The following is a 20,518-nucleotide window of genomic DNA, read 5'->3' on the forward strand; positions in this document are numbered from 1 at the left end:
TAAGTTTTTCTAAGCATAAACAAATTTATTTTTATGTGACATAAGAATTCCGATAGTAACAATGTTTCAACTTCTATGTTCACTTGTCTTAACAGATATTAAAACAATTAAAGTTGTAGTAGTCGCACAAAGATCATAATGTTGTAGAAAGAGATCAAGAGAAACAACAAATAACATAGAGAGTTGAATACCATGCAACTTAATATTTGGCAAGTGTTATTAATCAATGGAAAATGATCAACTCATTTAATATTTTATATTACTTTATAATTTCCATTTATATTATAATTTGCAGATTAAGGAATAGAATCAAGTTAATTTGCCTAAGGACATATGACTATTAAAAGACAGATGAGAATCACACATAATTCATCTAAATCCAAAACTATGCATTCATCCACTGCATCATTCTGTCTCACTATGAACTCGAAGCCAATCTACAACTGGAGGACAGACACACACAGACATATGTGATGGGTTTGGCAAATGTGGCGGAAAGCTAGGTGAAGGTTAGTAAAATCAAATGACGGGTGAGATAACAAGATCATTAAGAAAAAAATCATGATAAGTTATGAATAAATTTGTCATATTGGACTACCTTTGCTAACAGACTTAATATGTAGAATGAAATGTTACTATAAACCACCCAACCCTGTAGTGGCACCTATGTGTCCTAGGCAGGGGAGGGCTGTTTGATAAAATGTGAAGTTTATTTCACAAAGGACCCAAGTAACTCATCAAGGGACGCTTTCCCTCCATAAAATAGCTGGACCCAAGAACAGTAAGATGTTTCCCACTGGCTGAAATAATATGAGCCTCAGATATGGTGGAATAGAGCTCCGGGAGGAGGCAACAAAAACAGCAAATACCTGCAGAGTAAGAGATTGCAATGTGCTCAGAATTCCACTTTCTCATTCTATAGGATTGTAGTTAGGTACTTGAGCTAAACCACATTCCTGAACCTTCCTTGAAGTTGAGTGTGGCCCTGTAACTAATTTCTAATCAATAAATGTGAACAAAAACATGCACCAATTTCAGGGTTACACTTTTAAGCAATAGGTACATCTCCTTCACACACTCTCTCTTCTTCTGCTGGATGGACACTGATGAAGAAGAGGCTCTAGGAATTGGTACAGCTTTCAGATTTAAGAGACTTGGGTTTCCAAATCACCACGTGGAGGAGATATGCTCACTGACCAAGACTCTAGATGGCTGCATAAGTGAGAGATAAACTTCCATTGTGTTTAAGCCATTAAACAATTTTAGGTTTATTTACCAATACAGTCAAGCCTACTCTGACTAATAGAGTTTGTCTGTGTATTATGTAGACATAAGAAACATTCTTCTACATTTAAGGAAAGAGTAAAGCTTGTCAGCATGAAATAGTAAGCACACAGTAGACCAGAGTAGGTGGCATAAAAATTGCTGATTAGAACAGCAGCTAACATTGACAAGCAAAACATGATAAGCAGCAACCAGAGGAAACATAGATGCTTAGAAAGCTACCGCTTAGGAACTCACAAATTGCTAGAAGAAAAGGACACAGTTGATAGGTCATTTGGCTGAGGGCTACTGATACTTTATAATTAGGACAATCTTTAAAGAATAGTTACCTACCTTCTTCATAATGTTGATGCCTTAAGAATATCCAGGTTCTATGTGTTCATGTGAATAGGAACATGCTACATATAGACCTATGCATACATATAGTCAGAATAAATGTACTACAAAAAATGAAAGTATTAGGGTTGAAGAATGATAGGTGGGTTTTCATTTGTTCCCTGCTTTATCATCTGAACTATTTAAAAGAAGCATAGCATACATTTATCATGAAAAATTTTTTCTTCATTTTGAAGGAGAAAAATTCTATTAATTGTATATTTTTATGAAAATATTTAGGTAGCTGTACATAAATATGTAATAAGAATGATATAGAAAGTTTTGTCCAATTCCTATTGTGACTATTTTGAGAAATGAATATTTACACACCACACAGAACTGACCATGTGTTAGCCAGTTCCTATTACATACCAAGCTCCCCTGAAAGCAGACACTGTATTGCGCTCATGATTACCATGGCACTTGGCACATAAGAGGCACTCAGGAATGTTAAGTGAACGACTTTATGAATACATGAATACTCTAGCAGTTTTTAATGTGTGAATTCAATGGTAATTGATAAATTATTTTGGTCTTGGAATCCTTATTCCTCATTATTTCAGTTTTGCTAAGGGTATGACATAAAGTAATTGACTGAACACACCTAAGACACCTAAACAGTGTTCTTTTTTTCCCCCTTTCTTTCACTTTACATGTCACAGCTCCATTCAACCCAAATAAAGGTGCAGATAGCATTGTCAAGTTTGACACTTTTGGAGATGGAATGGGACGATACAACGTGTTCAATTTCCAGTATGTGGGTGGCAAGTATTCCTACTTGAAGGTTGGTCACTGGGCAGAAACCTTATCACTAGATGTCGACTCTATCCACTGGTCCCGGAACACAATCCCCACCTCCCAGTGCAGTGACCCCTGTGCCCCCAATGAAATGAAGAATATGCAGCCAGGGGATGTCTGCTGCTGGATCTGCATCCCCTGCGAGTCCTACGAATACCTGGTTGATGAGTTTACCTGTATGGATTGCGGCCTTGGGCAGTGGCCCACTGCAGACCTTTCTGGCTGCTTTGACCTTCCTGAAGACTACATCAAATGGGAAGATGCCTGGGCAATCGGTCCGGTCACCATTGCCTGCCTGGGTTTTGCATGTACATGCATGGTTGTGACCGTTTTTATCAAGCACAACAACACACCCTTGGTCAAAGCATCAGGTCGGGAGCTCTGCTACATCTTATTGTTTGGGGTTGGCCTGTCATATTGCATGACATTCTTCTTCATTGCCAAGCCATCACCATTCATCTGCGCATTGCGCCGACTGGGACTGGGGACCTCCTTTGCTATCTGTTACTCAGCCCTGCTGACCAAAACAAACTGCATCGCCCGCATCTTCAATGGGGTAAAGAATGGCGCTCAGAGGCCAAAATTCATCAGCCCAAGTTCTCAGGTTTTCATCTGCCTGGGTCTGATACTGGTGCAAATTGTGGTTGTGTCTGTGTGGCTCATCCTGGAGGCTCCAGGCACCAGGCGTTACACCCTCCCAGAGAAGCGGGAAACAGTTATCTTAAAATGCAATGTCAAAGATTCCAGCATGTTGATCTCACTTACCTACGATGTGATCCTGGTGATCTTATGCACTGTGTATGCCTTCAAAACACGGAAATGCCCAGAAAATTTCAACGAAGCCAAGTTCATTGGTTTTACCATGTATACCACATGCATCATCTGGTTGGCCTTCCTCCCTATATTTTATGTGACATCAAGTGACTATAGAGTAAGTATTTGAATGGTTTCTTCTTTTCCTTTTATCTTGTCAGTGTTTTGTTAAGTAGGATTTAAAATAGATTCCTTTTATTTCATCTCAGCAATTAGGCAGATAATTATAAATGCCATGATGAACTGCCATATTATATGTGGAAATTAATTAATTATGTTTAAAAGCATTTAATTAGTGCCTACTATGTGCAAAGCATTGTGCCAGGCACAGAGAAGAAGATAAATGTAAATGCATGGTCATTTGAGCAATTTATAATCTAGTAGGAGAATATGGAATACACACTCACACACACTCCTAAAACTTTTAATTAAATTTAGAAAGTGCATGATAAGACTTGAACCACTAAATATCAAATGAGGACCTGGCTACTACGGATCGATCTATAAATTAAGATAGACTTACATTAAGCCAGGATCAGTTTAAAGATCTAAAAACTTTCATTCAAGCTTCAAATAAGCATCACTTTTCTAAGACAGATAAAATACAATGTTAATTTGTTACACTTTTTCTACAATTTAGTCCCTGTAGATATAAGATTATATATATATATATATATATATATATATATATATATATATATATATAAATATATATATATGTGTGTATATATATATATATACACACACACACACACACACACATATATATGTAATCCTTGAACTAGTCATAACTTGTACATATCCAAGTAATCTAATTAAGTCATTATTCATAGAGTCTTTAGTAAACTATAGCTCAATGTTCTGGGCTTCAGTATAATTACCAAGTCTTCTGAAGGAAAAGTTCATGATTCCATCATGATTTCTCAAACATTCATCAGTTACTTTTGCATTTTTACTTCTGATTTTAATACTTTACAATGAATAAGTATAAGAATTTTTTTCTCTTGAAGCAATTGGTTTTTATTCTCTATAGTTCATAAATTGTCACAGTTGAAAGTTTTCCAGAGGTATAATAGTTTCTTTGTTATATCATGATTACACAAAATGGAGTGCCTCTGTAGGCTGTAATAGTCCCCAAATTTCCATTTATCAGCAATTCTTACATTACCCAATCTTGAATATTGCAGTTCAAAAAAAATACAAAGTTATTTATTTATTTTTAATGTTATTTTATTATTAGTTTCAAGTACATAGTACATTGGTTAGACATTTATATAGTTTATAAGATGATCCCTCTAATTGCTCCTTCTCTCCTCTGGCTTTCTACCTAACCATTAACTTATTGCTGACTGTATTCCCTATTCCATGTTCCCCATCTCCATGACCATCTATCAACTACTAATTTGCACTTCTTTAACCCTTCACTCCTTTCTCCCAGCCCCCCAAATCCCCTCCCCTCTGGCTATCATCAGATTGACCTCTATATTTGTGAGTCTGCTTTTTGTTTCTTAGATTCCACACGTAAGTGATTTATTTTACTCAGCATAATAACCTCTAGGTCCATCCATGTTGTTGCAAATGGTAGGATTTCATTTTTTTTAATGGCTGAGTAATATTCCATTGTATATATGAACCATAACTTCTTATCTAATTGTCTGTTGATGGGCATTTAGGTTGCTTCCATATCTTGGCTATTGTAAATTGTGCCGCCATCAACATAGGGATGCATAGATCTTTATGAATTATTGTTTTGGTTTCCTTTGGATAAATACCCAAAAGTTCAATTGCTGGGTCAAAAGTTATATCCATTTTTAATTTTTTGAGGAACCTCTTGACTATTTTCCATAGTCGCTGTACCAGTTGTCAATCTCACCAAAAGTATATGAGGGTTCCCTTTCTCCACATCCTCGCCAACACTTGTTCTTTGATTTATTGATGATGGCCATTCTGACAGGTGTCAGGTGATATCTCATTGTGGTTTTAATTTGCATTTCCCTGATGATTAGTGATTTTGAACATCTTTTCATATGTCTACTGACCATCTGTATTTCCTCTTTGGAGAAATATCTGTTCAGATCTTCTGCACATGTTTTAATTGGATTGTTTTGTTGTTGAGATATATGAGTTCTTTATATATTTCGGATATTAACCTCTTATCAGATGTATCATAAGCAAATATCTTCTCCCACTCAATCGGTTGTCTTTTTGTTTTGTTAATGGTTTCCTAAGACAAAGCTTTTTAAAGCATGGGATAAAGAGACTAGCAATACTTAATGTATCCAGTCTATTAAACTATTTACAACCATGTGACTAAAACCTATGGATTACATTAGAGGAAAAGCAAGAAGAATAAAGCATATAAGTTCAGTGTTGGGGGAATGGTAAGGGTTTCTAAGACTACCTATTAAAAACTTGAAAATCTGTCAGAAAACATCAGAACTGAATCCACAAAAAGTCAGATTATATGAAACTTTGATTTTAGCTCAAAACTTTAGAGCATGGGGATTAAAATGGAGAATCATAGTTAATGTATTTTAATGTCTTCATTTTTATCTTTTTCCTTATGGACACATTCATTCCTATAGATCTGTAAGGACTTTTTTGAGTTCTTAGGAAGCCAACCATAGCAGACATGATTTGGCATATTGAAACTGCAAAATAGTTTTTCAATGTTAATTATTTTATCTTTATTACATTATATATGAAACTATTTATTCTCAAAAAAGCTAATTAAAAAAAATAGAGCAGAAAATACTACTGAGAATAAATAGCATTATAAAACTTTGATTGTATTGAATGAATTAGCATTTATTTCTAAAACACAAAAATGACTCCTTTTTTTCCTTTACCATGATAGCAATGTAGTAGATGAACTGACTAAATGGAATTAGCTGAAGATACCTGATACTTCATCACATGGCAGAAGACATGAGGCAAATGGGGCAGAAATTGTAGAGTTGAGGGTTTTAAGGTCCATGTTAATTAAGGCATCCAATCACAGTGAGATCATCTGAGGCCTCAGTTACTCCTTGCAAAAAACACCAATTCTAAATTTGTAAAAGAAATGAGGAGGTAGACTGGAGCCTCCAACACAGTGGTTTTCAAAGTGGACTGCACATTGAATCAACTGGGTAGTTTTGAAAAATATAGTAATACCTGGGGCACAGTCCCAGAGATTCTGATGTAGGTGGCCTTATCTATGGCCTAGACATCAGGACTTTTCAAAGTTCCCCAAGTGACTCTAATTTGCAGCCAAGATTGAAAACCACTAATCTAAGGAGTCACATACCCTTCTTGTTGCACAGATATCTTTAGTTTGTCTTATGCTGTTTTGAAATTCAATTTGCCAAAGTTAGAAAATTGAGAAATTTTACGTAAATATCCAGATTCTTGGCTTCTCTTGTCAGAGTAAAGCATGTGGACTCAAATCGCTACATGCAACAATTAGCCAGACCTGAATAGGGGGTGTGACTCTAGACAGGGCACCCTCACTCCTGTTACCCACACTCCCACAAATCCCTGAATTCTTACATTTAGCTCCTTTCACTTATGAATCTGCATGGACCCTATAAGCATTAGAACTTGGGACCTTTGTTCTAGGAATTCCACAACAAGACTGAGATTAAAAATTTCCCAGAAGCAAACCATGTGGCTCAGATAGAATCAGCAGCATTAGATAAGTACCCAATAATTTAAAGGTAGCTAGAAGGAATTTAGGCATCAAACAGCCAACAAGGTTTATGACTTAGTACTTTGCCACCCATTATGAGTTACAAATAAATATAAAGCATGATTCCAGTCTTCAAAAATCTTATATCCCAGCTAGGAAGAAAAATAACAAGCACGAAAGAATTCAAAATTAACACATGAGAGTTTGTACTTAAATTGGTGATATAGATTCTTAAACGTCTATGGGTTTGAAAGGTACCTTGGCGAGAAAGTGCAATTTAAATAATTAGAGAATACAGGGCATATAGGGAATATTCTTAAGGCCAAACAGAATCCAGTTAAGATGGGTCTTATTCAAATGGAAGATGAGTTGGGGAGGTCTAGTGAGAAACTATTGGAAATCAGCAACTTGGTCAGATTTTACCAGGCAGAGGAATTCATTTAAATAGTTTTTAAGGGCTTTAAGGTCTTGCAATTTTTTAACTTTTCTTATTTTCTTTTGGTTGGTTGTTTGCTCAGGCAAAAAGTGGCAAGATGAAAGGTGTAAGGGAAAGAAAGGAACTAACCTTTCCTGATCAGCCCTTGAGACCTTACTCTGCTAGATGCTTTGCATACATGAGCTCACTGATCCTCATTAGCACCCTGGAAAGCAAATTTTATTATCCACTGGGAAGATAAGTAAACAGACTCAGAGGATAATTAACTTCCCAGGTGGCAAGTTTTTCAAATCCAAATGCATGCCTTTTATATCACACCACAAACTTATTTATCCTTTATATAGAGGCTGGATTTGAAAGAGTAGAGCCTTAGAACAACCAGAACTAATCGAAGCTATTATAGGCATATAGGACAAAGCAAGCAGGAACTTGGGTAAGAATCTAAAAACCAAAGGATCTTTGAGAATATCCAGGGCATCTTCTTCTGTATTACAACAAAACTATCCCAGATAGTGTAGAATCAAACACTGAGTCATTAGGGATCCAATACATAGTTTAAATGGGAGGGGGGGGGGGGAGAAGAGAATCTAGACCATGTTTCAGTGGAAAGTCATACATAAGGGAATTAATTAATAGTAATTACTGAGTGTTTTGTTTATTCATATCCTCCAAATTATTTGAGCATGTATTGTATTGTATTGTATTATATTGTATTGTATTTTTCAATTACAGTTGACATTCAATATTATATTAGTTTTGGATATACAGCATAGTGGTTATACATTTATATAACTTACAAAGTGATCCTTCCAATAATATATTTGAGCACTTATTGTGGGTCTTAGAGATACAGCTATCAACAAAGACAAGTCTCTCCTTTTTTATAACTTACAGTACAGTAAGAAAGGAGTAAGGGGAAGATAGAGCTGGAGGGTAAATAATGAAAAAATGAAAATGCAGCATAACTCACATGGTGGTAAGTGCTATGATGGAAGGAAAGGGTGGTTATATTACTGCAGATCTTCTCAAAATTAAATGTGTATACAACTCACCTGGAGATCAAAGATTCTGATTCAGTAAGGAGGGATGGGACTTAAAATTCTAGATTTGTAGCAAGCTCCCAGGTGATGGAGACAAAAGATCATCTTTTGAGTATCAAGATACTAGATTGTTATCAGGGTGGGGTAAGGTGAAACAACTACCTTCAATACACAGAAACTTTAGAGGTGATTCCATACTTTTGACAATGTTAAAATACAGAGAGATTCTGATTTTCTCATGTTGACTATTTTGAATATTTAAAAAAAATATATCGAATCTTAAATTCTTTAAAATGTTTGTCATCCCATGTTAGTGCCTATTTCATAATACTCCACTAAAGGATGGGAAAGAGACAGGCATGGGAATTCTATGTGCTAGACAGAAGAAATCGCAAGTACAAACACATCTACACAAAAATGTCTTAAACAAGAAAGATATATATGGCTACAGTTTAATGAGTAAATGGAAGAGTGATTTTACATGAGAGGTAGGGGAGCTAGTTGATTGGTGTAGGACTTAATAAGCTATAGCTAAAAGTACAGATTTCAATCTATATGAAAAAAATATCATTGGAAAATTTTAAGCAGAGGAGTTTAATGATCACATTTTACAATCTTTCATTTAAAAAAAATAAATAAAGCTTCTGAAGACACTATGACTATATGACAAAAAACAAAGGCAGAGGCAGGGAGACTGGCTAGGCAGCTATGGTGGATGTTCCAGTCAGAGCCAATGGTGGCCACAGCCGATGGTGGGATGTTAACAATGGAGAGAAAACCATTCAAGAACTGTGAAGGGTTTATACTCATTTTGCAGTCTAACAAGTTAGCCTGCCACAGTTTCAGGGATGCTGCTAGAAAACTGATTCACAGACAAAAGACTTTATCACTCACAGCCATCACTGTAGCCAGAGTGTCAGCATTTATGTAGGTTTCCCAGGTCCCAATTTCCACTAGGTTATGCAAAGTGGGCTAGGTGACACCTGCGTAATCAGTTATCAGAACAGGACCAGTATTACTAATTTTTCTTTTTGCTTTAAGATTGACGACATCACAGTACAGCACTGTTACTGACCCTGTCCTCATTTAAAATGTTGGTACTATGTTCATCATGGGTTTTTAGCATAAAGCTTTATTTTTAAAAAATATTGCAATAAAATATTATTTGTCTTAATTACTGAGTTGTGGATGCCCCCTTAAATTTGGATTCTAGTCCCAGCGTTGCCTTCTCCCTATCAAGTCTGGGTAGGGTGATAACTTGGTTGTTTATAATGAAAAGAGCATAAAATTTTGAGCTCTTCCATCCCTGAATTTTCCCAGCATACTGGGTCTAGTGCATATGGACTTCAGCCGGCCTTGGGGATGATGAGACCTTGATCCTATCCTTTTATGTATCTTTCTCCTTAAAGCAGCTAAAATCAGCATAGAGAGTAAAAAGGAATCAGGCAGCATGGAGGGGGAGAGTGGTCCCAGGCCATTATGCAAGGCACAAGGGCTTTAAATTTTAAGCAGCAGCTACTCATAACTTAAGGAAACAAAGGTCCAATGTTTCTGAGCACCCATAATTCTACGTTAGATGGCAAAATTACCATTAATGTCACTATTCATTTTGATTTGGGGGGGCCTCTTGATGCAGAAGCCAGAGCCAAACAGCTTTCTGCTTGGGCACATGGTTTTTGCACTTCTAACTCTGCCTTGACTTGCACAGCAGCAACTCTTTTGAAGGTGTTCATCTTAATCCAAGGCATTTGCTATTTTGCCATAATAACATCTCTTAGGGTCTTGCCTAGTTTTAATATAAGAGCTAGAGAAGTTTTCCAGTGCTGCAGTTGACTGCAAGAATTTATCTAGATTGCTCTGCATCAGTTTCTCATTCCTTAGTGTAGCACCTTTATCAGCATTTAAACCGGACCCAGGTCAGTAAGAGCCCAAATACTAGTTAGTTCTCCATCTATAGTTTCTCAGAGCATATTCTATCTCAGAGAAATCTCACAGGGAACACTGAAGCTCTTTTTTTTGCAGCCAGGTTCTACTGCAAAAAACTGAGACCTTGTCATCTTGGAAAGGATCTAAATTTGGCATGAGAGACATCAGCAGGGGATAAGCCTTAAGAGAGCCCAGCTGTTGTCATTCTTCCTTGATAAGCATTGTATACCCTGCCCTCTCATCTCCCAAAAGCACAGCCAAAGTTCAAATAATTCATCTGGTTTCTGCCTTTTCTGAAGGTCCCTCTTTTCATGCTCAGTGTAGGTGCTTATCTCTGCAATTTTTCTGTGAAAGGCAGCACAACTTTCTGTCTACCCAGGACAAATTTTAGTACTAGTTGCTATAATTGGGCAAACCTGAATCAGATTGGGAAAGAATTCACCCCACTCTACTCCCATCCCCAGAGAAAAGTTAACAGCAATATAGCACCAGTCCAATAGTTCTATCTGAACCTGCTTCCTATTACACAGCCTGTGGCCCCCTCCCTGAATATAGTGTGGCCCTCTTGTCCATGCGTACCACTCATACATCCTTTGCTTTGATGCTTTGATAAATTCTTAGATTAAAGGACTATCTCCTCATTAGTGGACAATAACATGGAGCTTATTGCTTGATTGGCTATATGACTCCGTCATCATGTTTGCTACTGACTCTCATGGATGTCTCTCAAATCCAGTCCATCAGGCTCTTATACTCCCTCTTTGAAAAAGCCATTCCAGGCTCATTGCAAAAACTATTAAAGACTGTAGAGACTGGGATTTAACTATACTTACAAGGAAACATATTAGCCTGCCACAGTTTTGTCGATGCTGACAAAAAGGACTTTATGACTCAAAGAAATAGCAATAGCTAGTGTCAATCAACACTGGCTTTGGTTCCCTGAGCTCCACTTTCCACAGGCTGTTCAAAGTGAGTCAGGTGATTGCTGCACAGTCAGTCGTTGCATCACAGGGGAGGAACTGTGAGATTAAGGAACCTGAGTCTTTTATAATTGTTGCTATCCTGGCCCTTTGCTTCACAGGTAGTGAAAAGCAGTCAGAGCTTCTGCTTGAAAGACAAGTAGAACAAGAGAATTATGTCCCCGCCCCAAAAAAAGCAGTCAGAGCTTGCTGTTGGATTAGATGTGTGGGTATAAGAAAAATGGCAAAATCAAGGATGACCCCCAGGTTTTTGGCTTGTACTTTGGCATTTGGTATCACTCAAATGGAAACACTTCAGGGGAGGGATTGAGTTTGGCTTACATATTAATTCTGATATGCCCATTACATATCCAAAACAATATGCCAAGATAGCAGTTGAATATATAAGTCTGGATGCCCAGAAGATAGGTGGGAGCTAGTAATAAATATCTTAACATCATCAATATAAAAGGTACTTAAGCCATGAAACTCAATGAGATGGTAAAAATAAGAGTCCAAAAACTGAGCTCTGGGACACTATAGCACTTAGAATTCAGATAGAAGAGGAAAAGTCCGCAAAGACAACTAAAACAAGGAGCGGTCAGTGAGAGGAGGATGTGTCCAGGAAGCCCAAAAGAAGGATGTGATAACCATGTCAAATGTTACTAGGAGTTTATTAAGGAAAATGAAAACAGAGCAGCATGGACTGGTAGTGTACAAAGAGAGAAAACAAAGCATCATATACAAATACGGACTTTTAATAGGGTGACCTATCGAAGTAACTGGACAGCTGACACTATGAGGCTGATAATTGGGCTTTCTAAAAAAATTAAAAATTGTCAGATTTAAAACAAGTATATTGAATTATATGCTGCATAAACCATGACCAAAATGCAATTTTAGCTCTTCCTCCCATTGTCCCTTTAGTATTTAGTGAGAATAATCATCTATCTCATGAATTTTTGTGCTCTTAGGTAACATAAGGTCCTACAATAATTTTTAACATAAAATAGCCTTTATTGGGATTTTAAATGCCTAATCCTATGTAATTATCAAAATCGATTCTTGACTTACCATTAATTTTCAATTTCTCCTGCAATCTGGCCTGCCTCGGGCTGAGAGCCTGCAATGGTCGACTTCTTCTGTTCACACTCCCCAACCCACCAGTTGCTATCTCCCTCTTAGGCCTAGTTAAAGAGTAATAAGAAAGAAGTAAAACAGTTCTTATACGGCAGGATGTCTTTATGATCTCTAAGTCCATAATGGTTAAAAACACATCTTCAGAATACATGGAAGATGATTTAAGGGTGCTTTCACTGGCCCTTTTCTTCTGCAGATCCTTGCATGAGTTTGCTGGCAATTCTCTCTTCTGAGTTCTTTCTTGTGGCTCCACACTCAGACTCAGGACATCAAACTACATATACCCCTCCAACCTCTTTCTGTGAAGGACTCCAGGCTCCTCCACATGAACCCAAGACTGTCCATGGAGGCTCTTTATAGTGGAGCCCTCTTGTCCGTGCATACCACTCATATATCCTTTGCTTTGATAAATTCTTAGATTAAAGGACTATCTCAACACAGCAGCAAGTCTCTGTGCTCTGCTAAAAAAAAGTAATTAGCCTTTCTCACCTCCTAGATTTCTAAGACAAGAATCAAGCTCCAAGCCAGGCCATCCTCCTCTTGCAGAAAAACCACAAACCTTCTGTTAATGGACATGTTGAAGCATTCCTGTCTCGGAATGTGAGGAGAGAGGCATAACCCCCTCTAAGGGGTGGAGGGTATAGAACTCACAGCACAGCTTTTTCCAAGATATTCTCTCAAAAGCTTCTCCTCTTCTTGTAAAGTTTTGGAATGTATAAGGAGTTTCAAAGTTATAGAAATATTTTTAGATGAGGTTTCCTTGAAAGTTTGCACATTTGAACTTGTCTTACCTTCACTACGATCTGATATCTTACATATATTGATTCCACAGTCAAAACTGAGGCAGGGGGAGTGTAGTTCTCATACCATATTATGCATATATGTAAAAAAATTACCTCAGTAATTGGACTCACTACAAATAACACAGGAATGATTTGTCGAGGATTTTACATTGTGGAATTAGATAATAGTTGACAAAAGGGAAAGGAGGTTGCAACTTAGGGCCAAGTCAGAGGGCACAAGAGCTTTAACACCGAGGATGGATTGTGCTTTCAACATTTAAAGTAAAACCAGACTCTGAAGAATTATACTACAAGTGGGACCTGAATTTTTTACTGAAAACAGAAATAGTTCGGTCTTAAGCTTTCCTTGATTAGAGAAGAAAGTTAAACACTTTAGGGCATGAATAATTATGCTATCAGGTAATAGCATTGCCTAGAGAAAAAAGGAAAAAGAAATCTAAAATTACTCTAGGATTTACCATAGCTACTCTGAGTAAAAACTTATAGAAGAAATAATTAATTTCCATTTTTCAGTACTGAAAGTGATAAAATATGTAGAATCTAATTTGGGATTTTCCAGAAAATCTATGGGAGCTGAAGCCAGGATAAATGAAATCAGAGAAGATGAAGAATGAGAGCAAGAGAATGAAAAGAAGAGATGATAAAACTTAGTGGTAAGGTATATTTTCAGGGGAAGCAAAGAGGGAGAAAGTGAAAATTCTCTTGTCAAGATGAGTGTATAGAAGCCTAGGTAACAAAAACGATTGAATAGTGAGTACCTGATGTATCAAAATTTTAGAGCAATGCCAATGAAGTAATTAAAAGAGAAGGTACTCCAGAAAATAGTTAATAGGGTCCCCAAACATTGACTAGAAAAACAATAGCTGATGCAGAGCTCCCAGCAAGAGTTAGAAATAGAAAACTGTAAAAGGCTTAAATTTTTTCATAATGTAGTGAACCTTAATAAATGAGCCAAGTTGATAGACTGAAACCATCAGCAATATGATCACTATTGTACTATTTAAGATGCTGAATTCAGTAAGTCTGAAGAAATACATTTATACAAATATAAAGAAAAACAAAACAAAACAAGAAAATAAATGTAAAGGCTTGGCAAGCTTTCAGGAGTACCCAACACAAATAATGTTTACTTTCAAACCCTAAGCAATGTTTCTCCATGAATATCTCAAATTCAGAAGATCCAATATAATTATTGTATTGGCTTATCTATAATAAGGACAGAACTGTGGGGGATTTGGGGTCTTCAGTTTTGTCCTTTTTCAGTGCTCTCTTTAGTTAGCCATCTGGTTAAATTTATAGCCAGACACTTAACTGGGCAACTTTTTCTCATAGGTGCAGACGACAACCATGTGCATCTCTGTTAGCCTGAGTGGCTTCGTGGTCCTGGGATGTTTATTTGCACCTAAGGTGCACATCATCCTGTTCCAACCCCAGAAGAATGTGGTCACACACAGACTGCACCTCAACAGGTTCAGTGTCAGCGGAACTGGGACCATGTATTCTCAGTGTAAGTATGAAACTTACCCCTCCATTCACATAGCATTGCAGTAGGGAGCAGGCTCGGAGGGGAAGCAATGGGCATAGAGAGGAGCAGACAGCACATGTCCATCCCTGTGAACAATCTCAATTCAATTTTAATAAGTACTGGTTCAAACAGCATGGGCTAGGTACTGTGCTAAGTGCTAGGAATCCAGTGGTGAGTGGACAAGTCAAGAGCAGTAAGTGCAATGCAACAGGGAAGACAGACATCAAATCTGTAACTGCAAGCAGGACCTTTGACCATGTTGTAGAGTCAGAGAAACTGATGACTAGTCCTGACTTTGCAATCAGTTCAATAGTTAACCTTGAGCGAGTCTCTCTATCATTTCTTGCCTCAGTTTACTCATTGACCTACAGGGTTGTACTAGACTGGTGCCCTGTAAAATGTGTCTGTGTCACATAGATGCTTAAGCTGCTTCATGAAAAATTAAAAGAAGATAATTGAATAAGATGGAAAATGCTACATCCTAAATACCCCCTTGGAAGTACAAAGCGTTCCTCCTTCAACATGAGCATGTGAAATGTTTTGAGAATCTCTAGAGCAAAGAAACCTGTTTAACTTTGTTATTTACAGAGTTTCTTAAAAGTATTTGATAATTGTTAAACCAACTAACATCCCATGGGACAAACCTTGGAAAAGGTTAGAATAGATCTTCCCCTATTTCAATGACACAATGTTTTTTCAGCTGAGAACCAGCTGAAAAGGCAGTTTGAATGGAAGGCTACCAGGATAACTCCAGAATTCTCTCTTAACTGGCCTGCAAATATCTGAAACAGCATCCTTAGAGAACCGTTCATTTAATCCTTCAGCATCCTCTAAAGCACAAATGTACCTAAAAGAGACAACCTTTTAAGCCATTTTCAGCTAATCTGGGGTATTAAGTAAAAGAAATTCACTGACAGAAGGATGAGCGGGGGAAGGGGAGTAGTGCCTGGAGAGGAGGAGGGAGGACTGGAGTGACAGAGACAAATGACTACTTCACAATTTTGCCTCAAGTCGATTAGAAAGGATACCTCAAAATAGCTCAGCATCACAGAGTGAGCAATCACATTAGTGCCCTAGTTTCTCCAACAAAGAACAAAATTGAACAGGGCAGCCCTTGCCCCAGCAAACAAAGAGAAGACTGACGGCTGATAGCATGTGTTCAGTGATGCACTATATATACCACTCCTTGGTTGAGAACTGCTATAGAGGTGGGGACATTACTGTCTTTTCAACTAAATTTTCAGGTGTCACAATAGTTAAGTCTTAGGACATGGTAAAACTTGTGAAGTAATTTTCCTTGGATTTTAGAGAAACCTGCATATTTCTTGAGTAAACAAATCTCTTCTAACAGCCCAACTGTAACAGTTAGCTAGTTCAGACAAGAATTGGCAATAACTAATAAAAACAACAATAATAACAACAGCTGACAGGAATGATCATTTATGGAGTGTTTTCTATGTGCTGGACATTGTGTTAAATAATTCATAAGTGTGTGTGCAGACTATATCTTATTTAACACAAACAACTCTTGAGACAAAGAAACCTACCCAGGATCACACATACTGAAAATAGTGGAACCAGAATTTAGAGTCAGTTTCTCTGATTTCAAAGCCAGTGCACCAAACTACTACCGCATACTATTTTACCCAGAATGCAAGCTGGGAAGGTTCTCATGAGTCTAGATACTTGGTAGGCTTTACTGGAAGAACAAAAGGAAGGCTACTCAAGGCTGTGCAGCAAAATTTACCCCTGGCAAAAACAGTCTTGTTGATAGCTCAGAGCTCTTAGTTTTTACTGAAACAATTTAGCAAAGTCCATAAGTCTTCCACAGACATTGCTCAAAATCTCATACATCCAAACCTCAGTAATTTAGAAATGGCTGTATTTTCAAATACATACACTAGAAATTAATAAATTCCCAAAGGGATAATAAGGGCACTTTACTCAAAAAAAACCTCTCTTCAGAATTTTGGAAATACTTATTTACACAAAAACAATGTTCTACGAACACACTCAACCTGCTTAAGCTTTCATTCAGAATTCTAATCTGCTAGTGGCCCAATTAATACTTCAAGGTAGATGTCTACCCAGTCCAACATTTTAGGACTATTTTGTTACTCAATACCATTTTAAATATTTTTTTTTTTAAAAAAGGTCTAAATTTAGACCTCATTTTTTCAGCAATTTTCCTCTAATTAATCCAAATGAATGGAGTGTTATTAAAGTAACAAAGTGAAATATTATATGATATCTCTAGGCATTTCAAAATGTATAAGCAGCAAATACATCGATCTTTCAGTTGTCGTTCTATATCTGTTATTCAAAATAGTTTTATATTTGTGGGCTTATTTTATCCCATGAGTATTTGATATCACAAATTCCATTTTACAGGTAAGAAAATAGAGAAGTTACACTCAAAGATATACAATTCAAGAGTTGACACTGGGGTTTCTCACTTGTGATTAACATCCTTCCCATTTTAATAAATTGTAACTATTATCATTCATTCATTCATTCATTCATTCAATACTTAACCACCTTCTATACACCAGAAATTTCTAAGCACCTGTATACACAGCAGAGAACAGGACAGAACCACTGGTCCTGCAAAGCTTAACGGCTAGGGCAGTGTTTTTCATACTGTAGGGTATAACCCATTAATGAGTCATGCAGTTTATTCAGTATGTTTGAGCAACATTTTATAAAATAAAATAGAATAAAATATCTTATAATGCATTATATGTAATAAAAGTAAGTAGAATTTTGCGAAGTTTGCTCCTAAGTTTATGTACATGTACCAGGTCCAGGTAAAACATTTATCACTGCGAATTATAATCAAAGAAGTATGAAAGCTTCTATGGAATCTAGTTCTATGCATGAATATGTTACTGATCCACCGTGGTAAAAATTTAAGCAACTGATTTAATATCCCAGTGCCTGTTTCCCCCATTATCTATACAGCTCAGCTTATATCCATTTCCCTCCTAAGTACTGGGAAGTATGTTGTTTTACAAATGAAGAAAAATCCGTAAACTCTTTTGAGTTTGTTAGGTAAGGCATATGTTTTACTTAGATTACATATAATTTATTCTGATAAGTATTGTTATCAATATTGCTACTGGTTTTATGACTAACTCCCTCCAGAAGTCAAAACAAAACCCCATATATGGATCAGACTAAATTAGTACAGCAACTGCATTACCCTCAACACACACATTTTGTTATTTATTCCCACAAAACAAACTTGCCCAAAATCTGGTGGCTTAAAACAAAAACTCTTTTATCATCTCTTATTATTTTGTAGAACAGCAATTCAGGCAAGACTTGGCTGAGCAGTCCATCTGTTCCATAAGGCCTTGACTGGAATTTGTCTGTGGGATCAGCTGAGACTGCGCTGATCTGGAGGGTCCACTGTGGTTTTCACTCTTAACACTGGCACCTTGGTGGGAGGCCTTGCCCATGGGATCCTAGGGAGCATGACAGAGCCTGCTCAGATCCAAGGGGAGTGATGTAGACTCTACCTCCCAAAGAATTTGTGGCCATATTTATTATGCCACACTCTCCAAATCCTAAATTAATCCAATATTGTACTCCTATCAGGGATTACAGCAACTTGATACACTTAATCTTATGCATTGCCAAGAAGTCACCTGGACTGGAAGGTGCAACCACATTAATTCCCAGTTAATTCTCTGGCGAGACAGTAGTGGAAATACCACACCACTTCAGAACCTAAGTGAGCTACATGACAATCCCTAAGGTGATTCATAACAGTATTGGATTTCAATAGCTGAGCAGTAGCTCCAAAAAGATGGAAAAATGTGCCAAACTCAGAAGCAGAAATGAAGGAAAGAAATTAAGGAGATCTTGGAAAGCTCATTGTTGGAGAAATGTTTACACACTGCTAAGTGTAAAAAGGAGAATTTTAATTGTTATCTTCTAACTGTACATAGTGAATAATAAAAACAAAGGAAAAGTTAACTCTTCTCCATTAAGCGTAAGTATCAGCTAATGGCTCTTAATGTTTGTGTACAAAATAAAAAAACCTATTTGAAATGGAGATTCTCAGGCCCCACCCACAGATATGCTGATTCATGTGGTCTAGGGCAAAGGAAATCAGGTTTGTAACAGATACCTCAGCTGACTCAGTGGAAGTGGTCCAAGGAATACATTTGAGAAACTCAGCCTAAACCATCCTATATATTTCATTACTGGTATCAGCACACAGCAGGGAAGTCTCCTTAGATGATCCTCAAAGAGGAAATAGGCACTGTGCTCTGAGAGGGTGAGGTATTCTGAATTCCCATCCTTTGCTTCATGATGTCAGTGGCCACATATCTGTGCAGTTATTTCTCCCAGCTCCCTTGGGAATCTTCCAGAGAGGTGTTTCTGGCACAGAAGCACCTGGCCACTCGGAAAACATTTACTGAAACTGGGAATGCTCCTTCCAATAGTTATACTCAGAGACCCCAAAGTCCTTAACTCATACTTGTAATGCTGCTCCCACACCCACACACATAAGCAAACATTTCTTGTATTTGAATGAGAAAGATAAGAGGTCATTCTTTATTTTGCTTAGGATTAGAAGCAAAGGGGCATCCCAGAGCTGGTTCCCAAAGACAGGCAAGCAAAAAGATATGCTGCACTTGTAAAGAGAACTGCATTAATTTTGAAAGAGACAAGCTGGATGTACGCATGAGGTTATGCAGCACAAAACTGTATAGGACCCATGCAGGTCAGAATGTTGCACTAGCACAGGTTTGTGTCAGCATAGAATAGGGAAAGAGGAGTGAAAAATGGACTGTGCCCAATTGTCTTCAGAGCTATTATATACCCAGACTAGGGGATGTGTGTTTCTCTTGCTCATAGTGATCAATCAGATGCACATATGTCATTACCATTAAGATCAGCCGAGAGGCTTCTGCTAACTAATGATACCGGATACCGAGATTTGGGTCCCCAAGGAGCCATAGGCATATGGAGATTGATTTCCTCTGCCAAAACAATGTACAGAAAGTCACTTGTCTAGGTGGTAATGTGTGAACTGCTCAATTAATAGAATTATTCTTTATTACAAAGCATTTTCACATTATAAAAAGAAAGTGGTAATATAAAAATATCAAATGAACAGTCTTTTAGAGTCACAGTATAATTTTCCACAGAGCTACAGCAATGGAAACCAAACACATAAGGACCACAGTTTGCATTTATCAATGACCAAGCCTTTGAAGATACCCCAATTAAGAGGGAGTGAGCCATTGTTCAAATCTGAATATGACTTTATAAAAGAAAAAAAAAAGTACACAATGCCCATGTTTCTTTTCTACAGTGCAAGTCCAGAAAAGCAGCATAATATGCCTGCATTTTACAGTTCAGGGAATTCTAAAATGACACTATGTGCTCCCTGACCAGGCAAATTAGCAAGTTATTTGGCAACACAGACTGAATTGATGGTCTTTGCCATAGGCATAGGTATGTTATAAATATAAATCCTCACTGGCCAATGCAGGAGGAGCCCAGAGTATTCAGCAAGTTAAGCCATCTGCTTCCAAGCCAAATACACCTAGAACATCCAAATCAGATAGATGTTTCCCTTTGGAAAGGAACGTCCGCAGCATCCCTGAGAACCTCATTCCATTCCCTTTCACTCCCTTCCTCACTGAGGATGAGACAATAGAGTCTCCGGCTGTAATAGGTAATACTACATGTATTAGCAAATTGATGTTTAATACCTCTCCTTTATTCTTTT

General features: G+C 37.3%; 1 protein-coding gene across 3 annotated transcripts in view; it reads left to right on the forward strand.

The window, feature by feature from the left end:
- The window catches only part of GRM3 (glutamate metabotropic receptor 3), a 206,955-nt gene that overhangs the window by 179,378 nt on the left and 7,059 nt on the right, over window positions 1-20,518 (forward strand). For all 3 annotated transcript variants that reach the window (XM_016148028.2, XM_016148030.2, XM_016148029.2), the window contains exons 4-5: window positions 2,322-3,388; window positions 14,577-14,751. In XM_016148028.2, coding sequence (XP_016003514.1) covers window positions 2,322-3,388; window positions 14,577-14,751 — 1,242 coding nt within the window. The remainder of the gene's footprint in view (window positions 1-2,321; window positions 3,389-14,576; window positions 14,752-20,518) is intronic.

This window comes from Rousettus aegyptiacus, unplaced genomic scaffold (assembly GCF_014176215.1).
Source record: "Rousettus aegyptiacus isolate mRouAeg1 unplaced genomic scaffold, mRouAeg1.p scaffold_m13_p_13, whole genome shotgun sequence".
NCBI classification, from domain to species: Eukaryota; Metazoa; Chordata; class Mammalia; order Chiroptera; family Pteropodidae; genus Rousettus; species Rousettus aegyptiacus.